Source organism: Humulus lupulus, chromosome 5, assembly GCF_963169125.1.
Source record: "Humulus lupulus chromosome 5, drHumLupu1.1, whole genome shotgun sequence".
Classification (NCBI taxonomy): domain Eukaryota; kingdom Viridiplantae; phylum Streptophyta; class Magnoliopsida; order Rosales; family Cannabaceae; genus Humulus; species Humulus lupulus.
Window position 1 is genome coordinate 225,502,679 of NC_084797.1, and position 25,335 is coordinate 225,528,013.

At 37.1% G+C, this 25,335-nt stretch overlaps 2 protein-coding genes across 2 annotated transcripts; one reads left to right on the forward strand and one right to left on the reverse strand.

Moving 5' to 3' along the window:
• The first annotated feature begins 294 nt into the window (after positions 1-294).
• LOC133778262 (IRK-interacting protein) lies at positions 295-2,337 on the forward strand. Its single transcript, XM_062218134.1, has 2 exons — positions 295-523; positions 650-2,337. Exons 1-2 carry the CDS (start codon positions 392-394, stop codon positions 2,087-2,089), a joined length of 1,572 nt encoding a protein of 523 aa, XP_062074118.1. The 5' UTR covers positions 295-391; the 3' UTR covers positions 2,090-2,337.
• Positions 2,338-4,311: 1,974 nt separating this feature from the next.
• LOC133778263 (protein translocase subunit SECA2, chloroplastic) lies at positions 4,312-15,423 on the reverse strand. Its single transcript, XM_062218135.1, has 31 exons — positions 15,074-15,423; positions 14,837-14,971; positions 14,665-14,734; positions 14,478-14,542; positions 14,244-14,364; positions 14,062-14,153; positions 12,761-12,826; positions 12,571-12,635; positions 12,404-12,491; positions 12,217-12,282; positions 11,962-12,077; positions 11,688-11,778; positions 11,035-11,118; positions 10,833-10,925; positions 10,643-10,738; positions 10,446-10,531; positions 9,758-9,836; positions 9,523-9,636; positions 9,231-9,326; positions 9,061-9,124; positions 8,627-8,916; positions 7,760-7,815; positions 6,622-6,739; positions 6,457-6,537; positions 6,291-6,370; positions 5,537-5,591; positions 5,381-5,450; positions 5,105-5,294; positions 4,900-5,023; positions 4,739-4,813; positions 4,312-4,665 (listed from the first exon to the last, which is right to left on the reverse strand). Exons 1-31 carry the CDS (start codon positions 15,251-15,253, stop codon positions 4,501-4,503), a joined length of 3,171 nt encoding a protein of 1,056 aa, XP_062074119.1. The 5' UTR covers positions 15,254-15,423; the 3' UTR covers positions 4,312-4,500.
• Positions 15,424-25,335: the final 9,912 nt, after the last annotated feature.

Sequence of the window (25,335 nt, forward strand, 5' to 3'; positions counted from 1 at the left end):
GAAGGTCTTATGCAAATTCAGACCCTTTTATTTATTTATTTATTTAAAAATATATATATATTAAACCCAATACCCAATAACCCAAGTTCATAAGATATTATTGTATCCAGCATTGTAGTAATAAATTAAGCTTTTTTGTTTGTTTTTCTGATCTCTAATATTGACCCATCAGTGATCAAAATCGCATACAATATAGGGGTGTCATGATTACAACGCTTCTCAAAAACGACAAAATAAATATATGTAATGACAACAAAACGCAGTGTCGCAGACTCGAAACGGAGCTTTCTAGCTCAGTCTCATTCTCAGCTCTATAACCACGTATATAGAGATATATATACAGAACAGAGATATATGGTCATATCACAGAGAGTAAAGGAAAAAACCAAACATGGCACCTTCGTCTTCGTCTTCACCTTCACCTTCCTCTTCGTCCAAATCACCACCTTCTCCTCATGATCTTCCTTCTTCTGGGCCAAACCAGTCGAGTAGTACTACTGCTACTACTGCCCATTTCACTCCTGTAAGATTTTTTGGTTTTGGAATGGATTAGAGGAAGTAATTATGGCTCGTTTAAGCATGACCCAGTTCGATTTTATTGTGTTTTTCGTGTTTTTTTTTGTGTGATGGGAAAGTTTGTTGGTTGCAGATTCAAGAGTGCGAGAGAGAAGAAGAGCACGAAGAAGATGATGAAACCCCTGGTAGTAATCATCATCATACGGCTTGTACGGAGAAGGGAACCACTCCGAAGCACATACCGACTCCTCTTCATCATCATCAGCAGCAGCAGCAGCCTAAGAATGGGAAAACCAGCTCCAAGAAACGGCAGGAATCCGGCGCCGGCGCCGGGGATGATGCAACGGTGGCGTGCTACAAGTGCAGACCACATGCTCGAGAAAAGATCTCTGTGGTTCCTGTAGACAACAACGGTGTGCACAGGCATAGTTCGTCTGTGGCGAGTCCGAATAGCATTTTCAAGTCTATTATCTCGTCGTTGACCAGAAGAAGCCCGAAACCCAGCGACGCTTTGCCGTCGTCTGCGGCGGCGGCTAGAGAGGAGCAGTGGAAAATTGCGGTGGCTGAGCTCTCCCATAAGCTGATTCAAGCTACGAGAAAGAGAGATGATGCGGTTCTTGAAGCTTCGAGGCTTAAATACTCCATGGCCGAGCTTGAAAAGAAGCTCAACAAGCTCGAAATCTACTGCCGTAACTTGAAGTCCGGCCTCGACGAGTGCAGTATCAGTAATAACTCGTCGCCGTGTCAAGTGGGCAAAATCCAAAATCGTCTAAGTTTCAATCTTTCCACAACCCGAAACGATGACAAGGAAGTGGTTGATAATTTTCTGGTCACAGTCTCTGAAGCTCGGACCAATATCAGAGTCTTGAGCCGGTCACTAACTATGCAGCTCCGCCACATGGGTGGCAAAGTATACGACAGAATAACAGCTCTTCTACAACCATACGACATCAAAATCTCGCTCTCAAAGAACCCCAGAACCTTACTCATCTACCTAGAAGCTTTACTGAACAAATCTTTCTTCGAGGATTTCGAATCATCCATGTTCCAGAAGAACTCCGCAGCCCAAGTCCTGAACCCCATCGACAGATGCGAGACAAACTACGCGTCGTTTAAGCACCTCAAGGGTCTGACATGGGAAGAAGTTTTAACCAAAGGGACGAAGCATTTCAGCGAAGAGTTCAGCAGGTTTTGTGATAGAAAAATGAGCGAGATCGTGGCCATGTTGGGGTGGAACAGGGCGTGGCCGGAGCCTTTGTTGCAGGCCTTCTTCGGCGCTTCAAAGAGCGTGTGGTTGGTCCATCTCTTGGCCAACTCGGTTCACCCCAACTTGGGCATCTTCCGGGTCGATAAGGAAACCGGGTTTGACTCGGTTTACATGGAGGACATGGGTGGTGGTGGTGGTGGGGTAGATAGAGCCAGGAAGTTGGTCCCCTCGGTGGTCCGTATAATGGTGGCGCCTGGGTTCTACGTTTATGGCAGTGTGGTCAAGTGCAAGGTGCTCTGCAGGTACCAAAACGACAAGAGTATTAGTGGTAATAGCAAAAGTTTGATCTCCTCTTCCCCACCTTAGTCCTTTTCTGTTTTTTAATTTTTTTTGTGAAATATTTTAATTTTCTATATTTAAAAAAAACCCCAAATCAGAATAGTTATTTTTATGATACCTTTTTTGCTACCTTGATCTCGTGATAATGATCTTGTTATAATATATAAGTAAGTGATGTTAGTTGTTTAGGATCATCAAAGGAAATTGGCATTTTGTAAAATTGACTTTGTTGTTTTATTCTTTGTCTGGTCAATTCTGAAACTTTATCTGTTATTCATATTCTTCTTGTTGGTATTTGTGGGGTTTAATTTTTTTATTTGTATTTTTGGGATTTTGGGTTGGGATGGGAGTAGTATCTAATCTATATATCTATGTAGATATATTTATATTTATTTAATTTATAGATGAACTGAAGATGAATAAGATGGGCATGTGGTTTACCTGGATGGTGGGATCTCTTATTATGAGTCTCTTGTGAACTTGTTTGGATTTGAGCAAATTAGTATTTGGAATTTTTTGTTATGCAATTATGGAAATTTTATTGTGCATGTGTGTGTGTGTGTGTGTGAGTAATGACAGCACATTGACATTGTACAAACAAAACAAGTAGAGCTGAGTTTGGACTGTCTTATGAATCCATCCCTGCTCCCCAAATAATTAAATTATAATTTTTAAAAAACAATGTTCCTAACATTGGTTTGTGCAGAGTTGAAATGTTTGGTGATTGGTGACTAAATTTCATCTTTATGCATGTATCAATATATCTTCTAGCATTGTTATTTGTCAATTTAATTACTTTAACACCACAAGAATAGTTACTATCTAATTAGTTAGTGATATAATACAATAATATATTAGATTCAATTAATAACGGTAAGCGACTTTCTTAGAGTGTTGCATATTGACCCTTTGCAATCCTCTTATAACATCCGGCGTCCTAAAATAAATTTTAATTTTAACCACACATAAAATTTCATATCTAATGTTAGACGTCTTAAACCATTTTATAAATAACATTAATATTTTGTTTTCGGTAGTATTATAGTGAGGTTGGTTGTAGCGGTGGTGTCTTGTTCACAATTAATACCTTTTACATTATTTTTCGTTAAAATAATAAATGGTAAAGCTAAAGAGCAATTTTTTAAAGAGTAATATTAGACACAAAGTTTATACAAATATATGATTATTTTCAATTATTAACATATATTTTTTAGTAGAACTATAACATTTCGAATTAAATAGTTGAATAATGATTATCAATTATTGGGAGCAATATCTGTTGACGTCTAATATTACTAGTAGAAGAAAATAAAAAGTACATGAGTTATAGTATTCGTAGTACAGTTTGGAATAATTTTGTACCTTTTTTGCAACGAATGGCATCTATGATTTTCGAAAATTTCAAAATCAAATTGCAACGCATACATCGTACAACCAAACCGAAGTGCATCTTACACTACAATTTGGACCACTTTTTAATTTGATCATATTTCACTTGAATGCTAATAAAATAGTATCCATAGTTTTAGTTAAATAATATCATCAATAATATGACCAAAACAAAGGAAATGACAAAGCTAATTAATCGTAAGAGAAATATTAGTTGCAACTTAGTGTTGAAAGTCAAATCTTGAATTGAAGTTTGTAAGCTTTTTTTAGTACGAGCAGACGAGTAGAATCATGGGCCAATTATCATTTTGTTAGTAGTCACTCCATTTGTGATACAGTTTTGCTCGGGATTCTTAGCATTTTTTAGGGACAAAAACCAACTCATCCCCCTCAACACTATAAACGCTATAAGAACCTTATATCTTTAAAGCCCAAGTCGTCAATACACACCACACAATCCTTATTCACAAATTGGAGATTGAAATCCAACTATAATAAGACTACTGTTTGGTTTACCTTAAGTTGTTCAACAATATCCAATACTTGAATTTCAGTTGAAAATATAATCCAAATTGCACTAATAACACTAAAATACGTGCAATTACTGGTGTTGACAATCTTTAGTGCAAATAACAATGCTCAATAAGTAATGATTCTTCATCTTTACAATGCTCAATGCTACTGGACACTATCTAGAAGATTTCAAAGAGTCATCAAAAGAATATTATTTTGCAGAGAAAAAAAATATTTATTTTCAGCAATCACTTATTTATTTACTATAATAATAATGTATCGTTGTGTCATGTAATTTTTTTTTCAAATATATGGGTTCCTTTTATCCATTTTACATAAATATGACATTTTATACTATTTGAAAATATATATATATATAAATGAGTTAATTTCCAATTAAAACTTGGGAATTTTCAACCCCTATACAAACATCCCAAAAGGGGGAATACAAAAATTTTAATAAATTAAATATAAATATTTTCCCCTCATTATCACGTAAGGGATACATTTTCATGCGAGGATGGATGGTCATAGAATTACGATAAAAAGATCTCTTGTGACTCCATTGGAGAAGACCAATACTGCAAGAGTGATTCTACGGTTAGCCTCCGAGTTGTGCTAAGCATTGATATGAAAAATCGACACCCATCAATTTTGTACTCCTCAAGGGGATTTCTGTGCCCAAAACTCCTTACATTCACCTGTCAATTTTACCACCTTAGTAAATGAACTAAATTCCCAAATGAATCTAATAAATAAAGAGCGAATGAATACCGCTGAATTCAGTCTGTTCATGTTTATTAGATGATCTCTCCAAAAACAATCTAGGGTCTTCACAAGAACTGCTTTCTGTAATCAAAAACAATATATTTCCCAATGATTTTAGGTTCATTACAGTCCAGTCTTGTAGTGAGTTAATGAAGAAAGGATCTTACCTCAACTTCTGCTACATATGCATCATCATAACCAGATTCTTGTACCACATCCAAATATGAGGCAATAAGAAAATCGCCAAGATACTTGCGGAGGATATTACTCATAGCGCGGTACCGACCATTCCTGTAATAGACACAAAAATGAGTCAATTACATGGCTTTTGTCGAAATTTAATTATACTGACGAACACAAAACTTTACTCACGTGGTTAAATCATCAGAGCATATGGAAAGCCAACGTTTCAATGAAGAACTCTTCTGGTGTATTCCTCTAAAGACATTTGGAGTTGTTGGTAACCCCGGAAGATGAATGTCATTACTACCTATTGAACTCAGTTCCTTCAATTGTTCAAGGGATTTCAATAATGTTTCCTTGGTGATTCCTGTGAAAGAATCTGCAAAAGTTTCATTTCAGAATTTATGTACAATGTAACTGAAATACTTGAGGTACAAGAATGAAAGGAATTCCCTGTATGCTCACCATCCAAGCGCTTCCCCCCAATTATAGAGAACTCCTTTAACAGCTTATCCAAACTCCAGCTTCTTGGATGCTATCAAAATCAGTAGACAAAGGATCAAACTAAATTCTCTTTATAGAGAAAATATTGGTACGAAAATACCATGGTAACCATACTACCTTTAGCGGATCAACATTTGCAAAGACAATTTCATCTACCACTGCTTGCATATACCTATAGAAAACTTTCTTGAGTGCATACATAAAGCAGCATAAAAAGTAACAATTGAAATTTGATGCATACAAATCGTATATACCAATCAATACAAACTAAATAGAATGTCTTAATACACGGAAGTAAAAAACAATACAATTCTATGCCTAAATAATAAAGCACGACCCAAATAAGGCATCAATCATCTTTCATCTTACTAATGTTTCTATACCATTTCTCTACCCAGTAAAATATACCCTGTTCTAGAACCTTTCCTTCAACCAATGTTCTGACCTTATCTCTTTCTTCTTTTTTTTTTCTGGTTGATGTACACTCACAAACATTAAAAATTAAAAAAAAAAAAATAACCTTGGGATATCCCCGTGTGAATCACTTATATGACAATAATTTCATGTAAAATGACAACAAAAAATATTCTAAATCAAAATTTCCTTTCAGTTGTAAAAGAGAATCTGCTCTTAGAATTTGAGGTGGCATTAAGCTAAACTATATCATTATTTGGAAACGACAAACTGGCTAGGATAGAGAATGCAACAAAGTAAACTCATCCTCTTCACATATTTTTTAGAGTAACATGCAATTTCAAACAAGTAAAATACAATATTTTTCCTGATTTGTCTAGGGGTGCACACTGTAACTTTGGTGTCTGATATTGGCTAGGGAGTGAATGAGGTTGTGAAGATGTAGAAAGGCACTTACTGGAATATGTGCTGCGAACAACTTGCATTATCACCAGTTAAAATTGACTGTCTAAGGTTATAAACATGCTTTCTCTGCACCTGGTTAAAAAAAAGGAATGAAAAACAATCAATCAAATGCAGATACTCTTGTGTTTTAAGAATGCCATTTTATCTCAAAAGCATACCTCTAATACTTCATCAAATTCAACCAAGCTCTTTCTTATGTTAAAGAAGTATTTCTCCGCATTAATTTGTAGTGCCAATAGCTACCAAGTAAACATATGTTAAATAAAATGAAAGCCATTTCATCAAAGGAAGAAAAGAAAAAGGACATCCAAACAAGCATTTACCTGCTTTACTATTGTATCACCCTCAATAGGAATATCCTCGTCGTTTGTAATTCTTGAAATAAGCCTAACAGCCCACTCAGTGTCAAAATTAAACTTCTGAAACATCTCATCCTGCAAACTGTTATCAAAGATGGAGCCAGAAATTTTGGTGAACTACAAATAATAAATAATTAGAAAGCACTAAAATTCTTAGACGTATATTATGTTTGGGTGCTTCTATTTTTTTTTTTGATACAATGGGGAGTTGAACCCCAGTCCCCTCCCCCACATACTCACACACCCAACTACCTGAGCTAAGCCTCAGGTGGCTTTTGGGTGCTTCTATTGACACCCACTTTTTTTTTCTCTCCTCACCCCTTTCTAATAAAACCCGTCACAAAATTTAAAAATTGAAAAACCCCTTACTAATTTTCATTTAGTACAAATTTACCCTTTTATAAAGAAATTTAAAAAAACAAAACATTTCAACACCCATGCTTTATTAAAATAATAGAGAAAAATTGAAACATCTTTTAAAAAAATCAGTTACAAAATTTAATTTTTAGTCTCTTAAACACAATATGAACAAAAAAGAACTTACCACATAAAAAATTATTAAATTACAATATGTTTGACTTTCATGTTTGTAAAACAAATTAAAATATATATAAAAAATAAAGTTTAAACATTTATAATTTATTTTATACTTGTTATTTAGTTTGTGTTAAAAGTGTGTTAAGAAATATAATTTTATTGTTAAATAACTAGAAAGGATATTTATATAAATTTATAATAAAGATATATTTAGAAACAATTAATGTGGAGAAAAAAAAAAGTAGGTGCCAATAGAATTACCCTTTATCTTAAACATTGGAGCTAATATATATTATGAATTTGAGAGAAAGCAAAACCACAGATTTTTCTTATTCACAAATGAGGGATACATATACTGCCAGCTATAGAATCTGAACAATAAAAGCTAAATGGAGGAAAATTCTCCACTAATTAGTTTAGAAAATAAACAAGGAAATCTGGTGATATAAATATAATTCCAGATTTCCTTGTTTATATACATCAACACAATGCCTAAAACATTGAATATTATCCCTAATTATCAGATGTTTGGTCTAGTGCTGGAGTAAAAATCATTTGACATTACCTCACCATAAATCTTGTTGAACCAGGATCACCTTGCCGTCCTGCTCTACCACGGAGCTATAAAACAGAAGACTTCTTATGAGAACAATCTACAAAATCCAAATCCATATTTCATGCAAGCACACAGACATGTGGTGAGACTGAATAACACCGTATGATAAAAAGACAAACTTATTTATTGTTTAAAATGGTAATAAAATATGTGCATAAACTGCACTCATTTATCGTTGACACTGCTGTGGCTTTACTTTCATGACTTGAACTTTTATTTTTCATTTTATATGCATATGGATCAAATCCAACTATACATGAAAATAGAAACTGGCTATGTAAAACAACCACAGCTGGAAATAGGGTAAAGCTTGATAGTGCCAGGGATCAACCAGAATACTCTATTTGCTTATTCAGCAAGAGTGAAAAGGTGAAGAGGCATAGATAGAAAAGTTAAAAAAAAGTTTCAAAATTGACTGCATTATCTTCTTAAAATAAAATTCTGTAGCTACATAGATGGGTAACCCATAATGGTAGATTCATTGTGTACCAGCGCCAAGTAAGACTTTCCTATTACAGCCAACATTTTAGACATTGCAAGTATAAATTGTGTAGCATAAGCAAATAAAAACAAAACAAATACAAAGAGTTCAAAAGAAATAATATGATGAATTTCATATTACATAGATGCTTACAAAGGTAAAGAGAAAAAAATACACAAGTACAGATAAAAAAAAAAGAATTAAAAGATCCAACTCCATCTAATTTATTTTGGAAAACCATCTTTTATGCCCAAGTGATCTAAAAGTGCAAGCCAAAAATGATGACTTAGACATACAATATTTGTTTATTCTAAACTAAATGCAAATTGCCAAACCTGGTTATCTATTCTTCGAGACTCGTGCAAGGAGGTACCAATCACATGAAGACCCCCAAGCCTTTTCACTTCAGACCCTTCATGGAAACAGTGAACCTCACAATCTGTCAGAACTGACGAGTAAGCAAGTGCAATAGTAGGGCCAAGAGGGTAAGTCTCTGACTGTTCATTGACTAAGTTCTCCAACTCTTCCAAACTATGTGACTGACTCATTTCCACAGATTCTGATATCATAGATTTGGCCTCCTCATATGTCCAGCTCTTACCTTCACTTTTGCATACATATTTAGCTGAAAAAATCATATATCATGTAAGAAAATGTCACAATCATGTATAAGCTTGACAAATTATATATTACACAAGATACGACTAAAATAAAAGATATGAGCTTATTATATATATTCATAGACAAGATGAAGAGGAGGATTACAAACCCATTAGTGCTGTCTTAGCCAACAAAGCTAATGATGATGGTCCAACCTTTATCTTCAGCAAGACCTACATCAAAAGGTTAATTAGAAACAAAAACTACTTGTTAGGCGTTTAGAATAATTTTTTTTTAATAACAAACTGTATATAGTAAGTTAGGAACCCAAAGTATCACCTTTTGGTTAACTGCGTCTCCATCAACTTCCTTATCAGAGGCTTCTTTTGCAATAAATGAAAGCAGGCTGTCCTCAATAATCTCTCTTGCAAGCATCTATAGTAGTTACAGCCAAAAAATGAAGTAAGTCCCATCCTAGTCATCCTCATAGCTCCAAATAAGGTCATTAAATTTTAAGAAGAGAGATATATGTTTGAATATTGTACATTACTAACTGTCACCAACTACCAGACATAATTTAAAGACAAAACTTCTTCTCATTGTACATTCATTAAATGATCAAGCATCATACCTTCGGATTTCCTCCCAGGATTATGTCAGTGCCTCTACCAGCCATATTTGTGGAAATAGTGATGGCATATTTTCGTCCTGCTTGGGCAACAATTTGAGCCTCCCTAGCAGCATACTTTTTATTTATTTATATAATTAGAAAGAGAGAGATTAGATTAACACTTGTGCAAAGAAAATTCTATATATCATCCAAATTAGCCAAAATAAAGTCTATTCAAGCTCTTAGATTTATATACCTTTGATCGTGCATTTAGGACATTGTGGGGAATATTGTGTTCCTTCAGTAGATCAGACAAGTATTCAGAATTCTCAACACTACAATATGAAGATGAATAAAATAATTATGTTAATCATAGTAAAAATAAATAATGTCATTGACTAACTTAACCTGCATGTATATAGCATGAAAGTTACACATTTACGGTCTAAAAATTTGAATAGTCACACATACAATGTATTTCTTTCATTTCCCATAAATCCATCAAACATGATTAGAGGGCTCATGCCTGTAACTTTTGGGAAGTATAGAACTTAAGCATACATGCCAATATTCCTTTTATTATCATTTCAATTCTCCACTTCCCCTCCATGATTATTTGGGAGATGGAAAGTAAACCAAAACACTAAGAAATAATGGGTCCAGGAAATATTATTGCACATCAGCCAGCTGCCTGATTGTGCATGATAAAAAAACTCTCATAGATTAAATCTGCATTTTTATACAACCATATAGTGACATACTCTGAATCTACACGTTAAAACAAAGATAAAGTGTGAAATTATGCATAAAAAATATCCCTGTGTAGCACATACAGTGACATACTGAAATATATGCACCAGAATGATATAATATAACAGCATATGCTAGGATTGATCTCGCCATATCTTGATCCACACTCCACAGATAAGGAAAATAACATTTACCTTGTAGTACCAACTAGAACAGGACGGCCCTGTCTAAACATGTATTCAACTTCTTGACGAACATATTCCCATTTCCCTCGAGCAGTCTAAATCATTGTAAAACTTAACATGTAAATCAAGCTGACTGTGGTCTGTAAAGCCATGCTGACAGATTAAGTATCAAATTAAAAACAGAATTCATTAGATGGATAGCTCACAGCAAAAGCTTGGATAGGTAAATCTTTTCGAATGTTCGCTAGATTTGTGGGTACTTCAATAACAGGAATGTGAAACATCTTTAGGAATTCTTTCTCCTAAAAAACAATATAGGACATCAGAAAGAGAGTGCATTCTACATAATGACAGAAGAGTTGAATAAAACATTAGAATCTAAGTAAACATCCTCACTTCAGTTTTTGCAGTCCCAGTCATCCCAGAAAGCTTTGGATAGAGCTTGAATAGTGATTGATATGTTATTTGTGCCACGACAACTGAATCAGCCTAAGATATGCCATATATTAGAACATTGAATCAGAGAAAAATCTATTCCAACAAATAAATCAAAAGAGGGGAAATTTTGGAGTAAAAACTATCAAACAACAAGCCAGACCTGAATTTTTAGACCTTCTTTAGCCTCTACAGCCTGATGAATCCCATCAGACCATCTTCTTTTCTCTTCAACTCTGCCTGTCAGCTGCAAATTTTACACATTTAATTTTCATTACAATGAGAAAGTTTAAACACCCTCATATAACGGGATGATCAAAAGTCACAAACTGTTACTTCTACATATCTCGATTCTCAAGTGTCATCAAAATATAATAAGCCAACATTACAACATGCAAAATCACAGTCAAGTAAAATGTTAGTACCTTCAGCAAAGCTCAGAGAGTAAACAAAACTCAACCTTCTTTGTTTTGCAGATAAGATTATTCAGATTGTACTCACTTTTTTTTTCCTTTCCCTTTTTTTTTTGACAAAGGCAGCACAATTTAGATTGTCCAACAAAACTCATAGTTCTATACTTTTCGAATTCTTCATTTCCTTTTAGGAACCAGACCACTAATTATAAATACTAACAAATATAAATGTTCTGGTCTAGATCCATACTATTATTACGTCAGTAAAAGCTAAAACACATTTTGACAAAATATGTCTTTTGAACATGTATGATAAACTAGAATCATACTTCCCAATGGTTAAAAATCGTAGTAAATAAAGGATGTTAATATACCATTAAAAAAATGGAAACTTTGGTCCTACCTCGTTGATTATGAGAGCCTGCCCATTTTTGACCATGTATTGCACATCCTGCCGGTAGAATTCTTTAGCCTTCAGTGCATTCATTACAAATCTACAAATTTCAAACATCACTACCAGACAAAAACTGAAATGAAAGTAACGAAAAATGCTCATTGTCTATGACAAGAGTACACAAGCTTTCAAACCAATATATGGCTTCAGTTTTACACAAACAAATACAGAACATAGAGAGAATGGCAAGAACAGAATCAAAATGTATCTGATGCTTCTTCACCTAGCCCAAGGATCATTTTCATCCCAAAGGTCATGTGTGTCAAGAGCCATTTCAGCAAGCTCTATTCCTTCCTCGGTCAACTCCACTGAATTATCTTTGAGTTCCACATTGTAATGCTGTTTCGATTATTACAAAAGTTTTAAATAAACATTTTCACCATTTTAACTAATTTACATATAAATATGTTAAAAATACACAAATAAAAATATAATAAAAAATGTCTTACTGAACGAAAGCAAAATAGATTGGACTTACAAGACCTCGTATGAGCAACTGGGCCACTTTAGCAGCAACTGGATAGCGTGCAGCATCTTTACTACCCTAAGATAGAAACAAGAGAATACCCTACTGTAAGTTGGACTCCTACCTAGATTTACAATCGTTTCTCTAAATCAAATATTTCACAGCAGTAACTGGTAATAATTATAGCCTTGTAAATTACCTCACCACTTATTAACAAAGGATTCCTTCCATCGTCAATGAGGACTGAATCAACTTCATCCACTATTGCAAAATGAAATGGCTTTGGCCTGTTTATTCACAATATGTCGCTAGTACCACAAAGAAGCAATAATATGAAACTTTAGAAGATGATTAAACTAAATATACCATCTCATTACAACTTTTTCAATGTTTGCAGCAAGGTTGTCTCGTAGATAATCAAAACCAAGTTCCTGAAATAATTCAGAAAGACAGTGATATTAGAAGAAGAAACGTGGAAATAAACCAACAGAATATTTAAAGCAATACCTGCAACAAGCACTAAAGAAGAACATGAAATTAGAAATAAAAGACATACTGAATTGTTGGTGTATGTTATGTCGCAATTATAATTTGATCTCCTCTGTTCAGGTGTCATTCCCCTCTATATTGCAAAAAAGACAAACAAGTTTAAGCATGTGTGGTACTGGTATCTAAACGGCATTTTAAACCTTCTTGCCTTGCATTAAAATTATTTTTTATAAAAAATGAATCAGCTAGTATTAATAATAAAAATAAATTATAATGCCAGTGGGTGAGTATAACAACATTAAAATAAGGGTAGCTTTAAAAGTGCCATAAACACCATTATACAATATGTTACACCCAAATTTCGAGAAAGGAAATTTTGATCTCGAAAGTTAGGCTCGTAAAGTGCAAGCTCAAAATAAACAAATTCGTCATAATCAACCTTAATGAGGAATAAGTTGGCAATCTCGTTCAGTATTAAAACAACGAAGTCGGAATTAATGAGCTCAGAAACTATGTGGTTCAGCACTTGTATAAATTTCTTGATTCATTTCCTGCCATCAGACAAGACGGTTCGAGCTCGAGCATTGTGAGCTCGAAAAGGATAATCTGAATAATGTTACTTGTTAAAAGTCGAGGCGAACCGAGGTAGCGAGCTCGTGACGGTTGATCGGTCTCGAAGGCGTGTGAATTGAATATTTAAGGTCGCGAACTCAGTGTGTACATAGTTATTGTTGTAGAATCCCTATATTTAAGGGATTTGTTGTAATATGTTATTAAGTCCCAAATATTATGGGATTTATGCACATGCATAGTAACTATACGCATTAAATTACATTTATTTAATTGATTTGTATAATAACTCCTGAAATATAAAGGGAAATATTCAGTAAACCAATCTATAAATAGTGTGGAACAATTCATTTGTGGGGAGGGAGAAATTTATATTGAGAAAACTTTGTAAAATTGCTTCCAGAAAGCTTTGAGAGAATTTCATAAAGTGAATAAGACTAACTCGTAAACTAGTCAAATTTTAATTGTTGAATCACGTAAAAATTGTGTTTATTATCGTTTGTTTACTCTGGTATTTTGTTTAATTGCTCTACATTTCATTTCTAAGTTGATGAAAAACGGCGTCAACACAATACAACAAAAAAATTCAATCTCTCGACCAATCTGAGAAGGAAACATCCTTGAATTCCATAGTTGCGTGAACCCAAAGAGCAACACTCATTTTAACTTTATCCCAGCTTTCTTCCACGCTCTTTTCCATTTCTTCCTTAGTTGCATAAAAATTATGTTGGGCTTATGTAAAACTCAAAACTAACTTCTGGAGAGCACAACTTCAAAAAATAAATAAACAGAAGTTACCTGAATAAGACCCACTGAAAGACCTAAGAAGCGATGAACACTACCCATCCACTCGGCATCTCTTCGAGCTAGATAATCATTTACAGTTACCACTGTAAATAATAATTAAGAGCAAGAACCATTAAATTTTGATAATTTTCACACAAAAAAAGTAAAAAAACTTTAAATGAAACAAAGCATACCATGAACACCTTCCCCAGTCAGGGCGTTAAGATACGCTGCTAGTGTTGAAACCAATGTCTTTCCCTCTCCAGTTTTCATCTCAGCAATGGAACCGTCATGAAGCACTGCCCCACCAATAATCTGGAACTCGGATTCACAGCAAATTATTAGCACTAATAAGATAACGAAACTACAGTAGTCAGGTACACTACACATATTACTTATAAGCATGTGCATGAGAAAGAGAAGAAGACCTGCACGTCAAAATGTCGCATTCCAAGCTTTCTCCTGGCAGCTTCACGAACAACAGCAAATGCTTCTGAAAAGAACAATGTTTAAACAAACAACCATGATTATACTACTCAGAATAAAAAACTTTTATAAACTAACATAACATTTACAAATAACAAATAAGTATTAGATAGCAGAGAGTTTTCAAACCGGCTTGAATATCTGCCACAGTTTGACCCTCTCGCAGCCTTTGCCGGAACTCAACAGTTTTAGCAGTAAGCTATAAGCGAACAACACACAAACAATTCTTCAAAACATTAACATCGTGCGAGAGAGAGAGAGAGAGAACTCAGATAAATGCTAACCATTAAAAACCGCGAACCTGTTCATCGGTGAGTCTCTGAATTTGCGGCTCAAGGGCATTAACAGATTTCACAAGGCGGTAATAATCCCGAACAACCCAATAGTTTAAACTCGTAACGTCAGTCCAAGTCTTTGTAACGATCCCCAAATTCTCCTGTGGCAAATTGAACACCAGAAATGATGACAAACCCCACACAAGCATAACATCAAACAGATGGCGATCGAGCAGGATTAACATTATATATACTATACCTACCTTCAGAGATGCGACAAGGGGAGAGGATGCAGAAGCGATTAGAAAACGACGCCGTCTCCGAGGAAAGGAAGATGGAAGAAATAGGGGGTTGGAGTAGAAGAGTGGGCGTTGAGGGGGAAGTAGTAGCTTTGGGGTGAAGTTGAGGGAGGAAGAGTTTTGGAGCGCAGACATTGTAGGCATGGAGCGACGACTTTGTTGGTTAGGGTTTTGTTTGGTTCCTTTCTCTGTGTGTGGTTTGGTCGACCAAGCTCAGCTCAGGCTCTTCCTCAGTCTTCTCCTCCGGGACAGATAAAGCGAACAACTTCAGTGTTCGTTCGCGGGTACTGTTGAGTGAGCTTGTTTTTCAATTTTCTTTCTTCTTTCCTAATGTTTTATTCTTTAGGTGGTATCACGTGCCTGGCACGTGCCTTTTTTGTAAATTATGTATATAATCTATATCGCATTATAAAATCTCTTCAAATCATTTTTTTTATTTTCACATTTAATCTAATTTTTTTATTCATTTAATTTGATTAAAATTTTATTTAATTAAATATCTTAACTACTTATTTATTGAAAAATACTAAAAAAATTATATATATTTATATAATTTACTTTTTATAAATAACTTTTAACCTTTTGAATAAATATATGATCCACAGGTTAATTTTTAAAAATAAACAATGAAAATGAGTAATCGGTCAAAATATAGTGTTCACATAATAGATTTATCTATTTCTATTTTAATATTTTGACAAAACTTGAGGTCTACAAGTTAATTTGTAAAAATAAAAATTCTAATGGGTGATCGACTAAAATACAAGGTTCAAAATAGTGTGAACCCTTACAGAAAACAAAAACTATATAAATATGTAATTTAATTTTTATAAGAAGTTTGAACATTTTAAATAAATACATGGTCCAAAGGTTCATTTTAAAAAATATAGGGTCAAAACGGGTAATGAGCAAAAATACAGTGTTCAAATAATCAATCTATCAATTCCAATTTTTATTCTTTTAACAAAACACGAGATCTAAAATTTAATTTTTAAAAATAAAGACTTCAAACAGGTAATTGGCCAAAATAAATCTTACACAAAAAATAAATTTTCTTATACATAATTTAGACTTTTTATAAAAAGAGCTACACAAATCGTATAATAATATTAAATAAAAGTAAATGTACAACAAGCTTTTTGAACTTTGTTTTCAGTACTTTAAAATTTGTCAGAATTTTTCAAAAATCTAGAGGAGGTTCGCTATACAATAACAGTGAACACCATCATGAAATAAAAAATTATGGTCAAGATGTCTTCACGTGTCTATATAAAGAACATGTTGTACGAGTATGGTCAAAATGAATCACCACCCCACAGTCTCCCAAAAAATATTTTAAAATATATATGTTTTAATATTAACAAAAGACTGCGCGGAGCGCGGTTATATTTTCTAGTATATATATAAAGGAGAGCCTCAAAGAGATTATGATTATGTGGCAATCTAAAATCACTTCAAATCACTCTTTCTATTTTCTCATTTAATCTAATTTTTTTATTCATTTTCTATTTTCTAAAATATCTTAACAATTGAAAATCTATCTATCTATCTATATATATATATATATAAAAGAGTGCTTCAAGGAGATTATGTGGCACTCTAAAATCTCTTCAAATCACTCTTTCTATTTTCTCATTTAATCTAATTTTTTTATTCATTTTCTATTTTCTATTTTTAATAAAAATTATAATAGATAAAAATATCTACATATAATAATAATAATAATAAAATCTATCTATTTATATTTTAACTTTTTGACAAAATACAGGATCCAAATGTTAACTTTTAACAATAAAATATTCAAACGGGTTGTAATGCCCCGAATTCTCCGTTGTGTTTAACGGTGTGAATAGTAGGTCGGGAGAGCCATACTTGCTTGATTGTGCTATTAATTGATAAAATGCATGTATATGCTGATTATATTATTATATGATGTGAAATGCATGCATGTGAGTCCATATTTCTAATTACAGGGGTGTGATGGTAATTTGGCCCGTTGAGGGTAAATTGTTTATGTGTTCGCATGTTGTGATATATCTTGAGACCACATTATGATGTGGGTTTGTTCGAGCCATTCGGCATGAGACGATCATGGTATGTTTAATATCGGTTTAGTCATAACAGGTTTAGGCTCGGGGTGCTTTTAATGATTAGAGTGTTACCGGGCATTAAAGAGTACCGGGATGTGAATTATTGGAGTTTGAGAATATTGAAATTAGCGGGAATTGGGAAGCGCTAATTATGATTAACGATGTAAGTGGAAAGTACCAATTTTACCTTTGAAATGGTTTTAGAGGCTTTTAGTAACTAAAGGGTATTTTGGTCATTTGGGTGGATTTGTATGACCTTTAAGTTGGCTTAGGATGGCTGTAGAAACCGTACAGAACAGAGCAAACAGAGTGAGAACTTTCTCCTTCCCGTGCATCCATTTCTCTCTTTCCTTCTTTGGAGTTTTGAGCTCAAAGGGTGGAATCAAGCTAGGAGATCAAGGGGCTGAGGTTTTAGGCTTGGTTCAGCTATTGGAGATGATTTAATTCCAGGATTGAGGTGAGTTTATCCATTGAGTTTCTGGTTATACCCTGTTTTCGTTTTTAAGTTTTTCAGTTTTGGTTTCTTGATAGAAGTGTGGATTTGAGGAGGTTTTAATTGGTGTTTAGGTTGGGTTTTGATGAGGGGAAGTTATGGGGATGTTTAGGGGTTTAATTGTGTGTTTGGAGGAGGTTTTGAGTTGGTTTGAGGGGCTGGTTCCAGGGAGAAAACGCAGGGGAATTTGCTGGTGCGTGCTGATTTCTGGACTATTTTGGGTAATGAGCCGCGGCCTAGCATAGGTGAGCCGCGGCCCATGGTGCTTGTCAGGATGGTGGCTGCCTCTGTTTGGAGGCGTGCCGCGGCATGACTAGGGAGGGCCGCGGCCCAATAGGGAAATTTTGGCCAGAATAGTGTTTTTAGCATGGGGATTCAAACCTAAGGCCTCGAGGTTGAACCTACTACCCGGTTGAGTAGTGTTTGAGGTCCCGGAGGTTAGGTTTTGGCTTGGGAACACTTTATTGTTCATTTTATTGATGGAATACCATAATTGGTTATGACCAGGTAACCGCTAAAGGACCAAAAGGTTGATCGTTCTCAGGGTTGTTCTTTTATTCATTCTAGCTCGAACCAGAGGTAAGAAAACTGCACCCCAAGTGTGACATGCATGGATATTCATGAGGCATGTTGGTTGTATAGATATTGACATGAATTGATTGTGGAATACTTAGCATATGTTGCTCACTTGTGCATGGTACTGACTTATTAGTCAGATTTGGCAAAGGTGCTAGTATCAACTGTGAAGCTGTGACTAATTAGTCAGGTTCGGCAGTGGTACTGGCACTGGTCACGCGCTGCTTATTAGTCAGAACGGCCTTAGCGTGGATCACGCAAGCCAACAAAGATTAGATCTAATCGACTATCAGCATTGAATGACTCAAAGAGCATTAATGCCAGGCCGACCCCGAGGGTCGATGAATGAAATAAGCGCTTGGAGGCTAGTGGCTTACTCAGCAGCCACTCTCCCACTTGAAACAGTGACATGCTTGACAGTCACTCAGTATGGTTTACCAGAACCTGTTGAAGGCTAGTGGCTTACCTAACAGCCACTCTTCCATTTGATTTAGTGGCATGATAGTCAGTCACTCAATATGGTTTATCAGGACCTCATGTGATGTTTACTCACTTGCTTGAAAGCTTTATGCTTAGTGTGGTTATAATGATAATCATTTGATAACGTTTATGAATAATGCTATGTTTTCTTGCTGGGCTTTGGCTCATGGGTGCTATGTGGTGCAGGTAAAGGGAAAGAAAAGCTCACCTAGCCTTGAGTGGAGAGCTTAGGTGGTGATGTGTACATATGCGGCCGCTTGACCACCACGGCCAAGGAGTTCTCAGAGGAACTAGGAGGTTTACCCTATTTTTGTCGCTTAGGTCGGCGGGATTGTAAATTTAAAACAGTAATGACAATTTTGTACTGAGAACCACTTGTAAATGTTTTGATTAGCTCTGCAGAGCAGTTTATCAAGAACAGTAAATAAACTTTTGGACGAACGACTCTTCGGTAACCCCGTCTGACGTGTCAGAACTCTTCGTGTGTTCTTGAAAAAAGTAACCCACTTCTGTCTAATCATGTCCTCTCAGTTCCCCAGAAACGATTTCGACGGCCATCCCGTTTCCCAATACTTTGAAAAAGGGAAACTAATGATTACACTTTTTTATGTCAGAGACAAACTTATATAAGACCTTCGAAGCCTCCTTTTTCTTTTTATGCACGCCACTGTTTTTGCAAGAAACCTAAAAATCAGAGTTTTAAACTTCCCCGGAGACCGTTTTACTGCACTTCCAAGACTCAGACCGTGAGCTCCTTGATCTCCGAAGACGTTTCTTCCACCTCCACGATCACTCTTCTTGGTAAGTTTTCGAAACCCCATGCTTCTAATTTTTCGTGATGCATGCTTCTGAATGTGGACCGTTTGAGATTATCTGTTTCTGGTTTGAGGTACTTTTAGACAGAATGTTTTGTAGGCAAAGTAGAGTTACGAGTTAGTTTAAAATCCAAGATCATGCTTTTTAGGACATAAAATCGAAGTAAAAATTCGATCTTTAGGCTAGTTGAAAAAATAAATTTTTCCTGCCCTAAGGGGAGTTGAAAAAGCTCTTTTAGAAAAACTTTTTACTTTCACCCTTTGATTCGTTTTTCAAACTTTTCGTGCAGAAAGATTTAGCTTTTCGTTAGAATGCTGTTGTATAAAAACTTAATTTTTATACTCGACCAGCGTTATTCTAAAAAGCTTTTAAAAGTTTTCTATCCTCACCTCCCCATTCTTCTGTATGCAGATTTTAATGCCAGATTTGTGGGGAGGTGAAAGGCCTATTGACGACGACCTTCTCGCCCAACTGCTCGAGGGAGAAGATCAACCAGCTGACCGTGTCCACGAGATCCCTTTTTCGCGATCCTCTTCCAGACCCTATCCTTCTCCTTCAATGGCCCGTTCCAAATCTTCAGGCAAGAAAAGACCCGAGTCTGAAAACAACCCAAATTCTCCTGCCCGTCCTGATTCGCAGGCAAGGGCTCCCTCGACCAGTGGTCGAGAAAATCTTGTTCCTGACCCTAATATCCAAATTAGGGCCAGCCCTCGCCATCAGAATTTGCCTGATGTCGAGTGGTATACTTCCCCAGCCAGTTTAGTAACTCTTCGAATGATTGCTAACTGCTTCAGAAAATTCCCCCTCACAGGGGTTTCCATTGTACAACCTGCCGCAGATCAGAGGGCTAATCTCCCCGGGGGTGTCAACAGCGCCTGGTCTCGGTATCATATTGAGGCGGGAGCTTATCTCCCTCTTCATCCCTTTTTTTTGGGGGTGGCCAATTATTTCGGTGTCGCCCCCTTCCAAATAACTCCAAACGGATATAGAATGCTGGCCGCACTCTATATCCTGTATAAACTTAAGAAATGGCCAGAACCTTCACCCCACGAGGTCAACTATCTCTTTGACCTCAAGTCTAACCCGCAACAACACGGAACGGGTTTCTTCCACTTTTGTCACCAAGAAACCAATCGAACATTCCTGAGTGACACTACGCATATCTCGAACGTGGGGCAGTATAATAAGGAGTACTTCCTCACCCCGGACATATCCAGCAACAATCTGGCCTTCGCACGAGGAGGTAAGCACCGTTCCTGACTGGTCGATACTTTTACTCAAGGTGTCTCCTTTCGTTTTTCTTAAACCATATTCTGTTTTTCAGGCCCTTGGTTACGTCCAACCCCAACACCAGACATGGTGCTGAGGTCTAACACTCTGGCCAGGATGTCCGACGCAGCAAAAAGCGTCAAGATCCTGGTGACTAAAGAAAACTTGAGGCGGTCTGGCCTCCTGGCTCCTCGCCATGAAAATAGAGGGTCCGTGGTGGATGAAGCCACTGCCGAGGGGGTTCCCGAGCAGCAACCTCCTGTGTCTCCTCGGAGAAGGAGGCCAATGGGGATTACTATTAGGGAACCCACGGGCAATCCTTCCGCAGAAAGGCCTTCTGCTCCCCAAGGCAAGGGAAAACAAAAGGCCAAAGAGCCAGTTGTGGACTTGGGAGAGTCCTCTGATGATAATGGTAACACAATTTTACTTTTAAATGGTTTGCCAATTCCCTGTCATTTGTTCGACGGGGAAGGCAATTTTACGTATACTCCAAAATTAGGGCCAGACTTCTTCATGCCAGATAATGAGTATATGACTAATAGAGTCAATAGTGTAGCGACCAGTAGTTGTAGCTCGGGTATTCACTTTCTTGCCTTTCTTCTGTTGCATATAATATATTTTCATCTGCCTCTTATTCTTATCAGTTTCCTGTGTTTACTTGCATGCAGATATGGCCACTCCCAATATCTTCGATATGTACCAGGCCGAGGAGGAAGAGGAGGTTCCCCAACTCCAGCGGAGATCCAAGAGGAGAACTGGCGAATCCAGTCGAGGCCCTCCGGCCAAGAAGGGTCGAACAAAAGACCTTCCCAAGGACGCGCCAACTAGGCAGACTCCTGGGCCATCAGGGCAAACTCATCCACCAGATCCTACTAAGAAGCAGACTCCTCCTACCCCACCAAATCCTCCAGCTGCGCCCTCCAGAGAGGAAATTATTCGTAACGAAGCTCTCGGGGCTAAGATCATGAGTCGCAACCTTCGATCAGCCAGGGATCGCCTTGACCGCATTGGCAAAGGTGACCGTGTCAGGGATGCAATGGTTGAGGCTGAAAAATTGGGGGCTGACCAGGTTCTGAATAGGGCCCTGAATGAAATCTCCAGTGTGAGTACTTCTTCACTTTTTTAAGCCTTAGTCTTTTACTCTTCACGGCAGGCTCTAACTTTTTCCTTTGTTCACAGGCCTTGCTATCTACTATCACTGCTCATACCCGTATCCAGGCTTCCATCGAGCAGGCCAAGGCAAAGGCCACTGAGAGGCATCAAGTGAAGGCGGCTGAGGAGCTTTCGGCTGCTGAGGCTAGGCACGCCAAGGAGTTGGAGGCAATGGCTTGGGAGAGGGATGCTGCGGTGACCAAGTTGTCAGAGGCTGAAGCTGCAAAAGATGCTGCTGTGAAGTTGAGGCAAGAGTATCGAGAGTTCAATCAGACTCATCTTCGCGAGATCAAGCATCTGGGAGAGATACTCAAGTCCAAGGACGAGGCTATTGTCACTCTTGAAGGCTAGGTGAAGCAGCTGGAGCTTGACAACTCCAAAAATCTTGAAAAGTACAAGAGGACGACACTCCGATGTTTCTACAACTTCTGGAAACATAATCAGGGTGCCGACTTCAGCTACCTTTCGGAGGAAGTCAGGACTGCTGAGCTGGCTCGCTGCACCGCCCAACTGGCCGAGGGGGAGGCAAGATTGAGGATCCCTGCCTCTCCAAGCATCGTTGGTGTGGAAGAAGAAGAAGTTGTCGAGGACGCGACCAACCAGGATGCTGCCTAGGACCCTCCGACCCCAAATGCCTCTTAAACTTTCTCATTTATTTTTTCTTTCTTTTTGGCTATACGACCCACGGGTCGTGATGTAAAGACAATAATTTCTTTTTAAACTTTACTGCATGGGCAGTAAACCCTTTTTTCTTTTACTCGAACAGTTACATCCAGCTTCCTCTTGCCTTTACCTGCACCACTTAGCACCCGAGCCGAAGCCCAGCAAGAAAACGCAATAAAGCATGATATAATATTAACAATAACCATAATAGCCATTCGGGACCAACGGTCCAAAACAGATAGGTGACAATAGCCAAAAGTCACAGAAGTGGGTACAGCTCCCTCTAGCCATGTGACAATAGGGTCACCAGGGTTTAATTGATAAGTGGTTCTTTCATAAGTTCGATCAGGATAGGTGCATGGTGATTGGTCACCAACATAACCATCCTCCTGACTCTAGAGTCGTAACTAAGGACAGCGTCCCCCAACCATGTGACAAACAGTCACCGTGGTCATAAACTTTGGCTATGAACATCTGGTCTTAGACCAGGCAAGCGCTTATAAGTTCTTCGACTTTAGGGTCGGTCCAGCATTAATGCCATAGAGCCACTCAATGCATGATCATTGACTTTAGGGTCGGTCCCTGACTAGTCAGTGCCATACACAGGTAAGCCATGCCACCAAACATATATCACATGTTCAATATTCATAAACAAGGTATTCAGCATGCTTACTAAACAGATACTAGTACGATTAGGACCATGCACAACACAGAGGCTCAAGCTCTGAATGATATCATACCCAGTATACAAAGCATGTCCTAATCACATGTTTCTCGTGCATCACATGCACCATACTTAACAATCCAACATGCACCAGTAATAGTCATGCATGTCATACTCAATAATCAACCAACATGCATCAATAATAGCCATGCATGTCATACTCAATAATCAACCAACATGCATCAATAATAGCCATGCATGTCACATATACACAGGGTGCAGTTTTCTTACCTCAAAGTCGAGCTAGAATGATTAAAAGAACGACCCTTGAGAACGACCAACTTTTAGTCCTTTAGCGGTCACCTAGTCATAACCAAATATAAGATACCATCAATAAAAATGATAAGTTCCCAAATCAATATCTAGCCTCCGAGACATCAATCCCCACTTAACCGGGTACTAGGTTCAACCCCGAGACCTAAGGCTTGAATCCCCAAGCTAAAAACACCATTCTGGTCAAAAAGGTCACTAAGGGCCGCGGCCCGCCCTAGCTGCGCCGTGGCGCGCCCCCCAGACAGAGGCAACCCCCTCTGCCAGACGCCTTGAGCCGCGGCGCACCACAGCCATGCCGCGGCTCAATACCCAATTTTGCCAAAAACTAACCAAGCCCTCTAACCAGCTCCAAACCTTCTCCAAACACTCAATTAAACCTCTAAACATCACCCATAACTCCCCCTCATCAAAACCCAAGCTAAACATCAATTAAAACCTCTTCAAATCCAAACTTTCAACAAGAATCAAAAGCTGAAAAACTAAAGGAAAAAACAGAGCACAACCAGAAACTAAAGACTAGAACTTACCTCAAACTCGATTTTGAATCCCCTTTAATGGCTGAAACAAGTTCCCTAGCTTCTACCTTTGATCTTCTAGCTTAACACCTCAAGATGGCTCTCAAAATTTGAAGGGAAAAAGAAGGAGAAATCTAGTACGGAAGAGAAGGAGATAAGTCTCTATTTTGTTCTGTTTTCCACAACCTTCTAAACACTCAAAGGCTGATATAAATCCTTAAGGTCAAAAGACCATAATGCCCCTAGGCCAAATTAAATCCCTCTAAAGACTTCTGATGGTAAAACCGCCCTTTCCCGCCTATCACGTTAATTATAATTAACGCTCTCCAATTCCTGCTATTCTCAATATTCTCAAGTACCAATAAATCATATCCCATTACCCTTTTATTCCCGGTAATGTTCTAGTCATCAAAATGACCCCGAGACTCACCCCGAGCCCCGAACTTAAACCCGTTATGACTAGACCGAACACTTACATCTCATGCCGAATAGCTCGCACCAATCCACCTTATAATGTGGCTATATTAATTAATCACAACCATGCACCCAAAATACACAATTACGCCCACAACGGCCAAATTACCAAAATACCCTTATAATAATAAATACTCCCATATGCATGCATTCACCATCATATAATAATATAATTTACGTAAACATGCATATAATCATTAAATACCATAGTAAATCAATTATGGCCCTCCCGGCCTCCTAATCAAGGTTCTAAACCTTATTAGGAAATTTGGGGCATTACAACTATCCCCTCCTTACAGAAATTCCATCCTCGAAATTTACTCAACAGCTTGGAACAAGAATTCCACACGAGTGACACAAATTCCTTAAGTCATTCCTTGATCTCACTATTTCTATAACCTTACCTTAACTCAAGGTACATTATGCTCAATAGTATCTCATTATCTGAACTGGCTATTCTTTACCGGAATACTCAACCTAACCTTCAGATTCTCATAACTCAATTTATAAATTCCTTTAACCCATGTTCACTGCATGGAAGTACATAACTCACTGTATACAACTGCCAGTGCCAAAAGTAAACTAATTCAGAGTCACCCTATTCAGACCCAATCAGGTTCCAACTGCTGAAACAAACTAAAGCTTAACTTGTCTTAATTCCTCACCCCTTTTCCCATGGTGATACCTTGGAGAAGATACAT

Bases quoted from the DNA above. Each gene is read 5' to 3' on its own strand.
- LOC133778262 (XM_062218134.1), top strand. From the start codon at position 392: ATGGCACCTTCGTCTTCGTCTTCACCTTCACCTTCCTCTTCGTCCAAA. The intron at 524-649 runs GTAAGATTTTTT...TGTTGGTTGCAG, and splicing joins CTACTGCCCATTTCACTCCT to ATTCAAGAGTGCGAGAGAGA.
- LOC133778263 (XM_062218135.1), bottom strand. From the start codon at position 15,253: ATGCCTACAATGTCTGCGCTCCAAAACTCTTCCTCCCTCAACTTCACC. The intron at 9,327-9,522 runs GTATGATGCTTG...TAACTACTATAG, and splicing joins TCCTGGGAGGAAATCCGAAG to ATGCTTGCAAGAGAGATTAT. The intron at 5,451-5,536 runs GTAGTATGGTTA...TGATTTTGATAG, and splicing joins CAAATGTTGATCCGCTAAAG to CATCCAAGAAGCTGGAGTTT.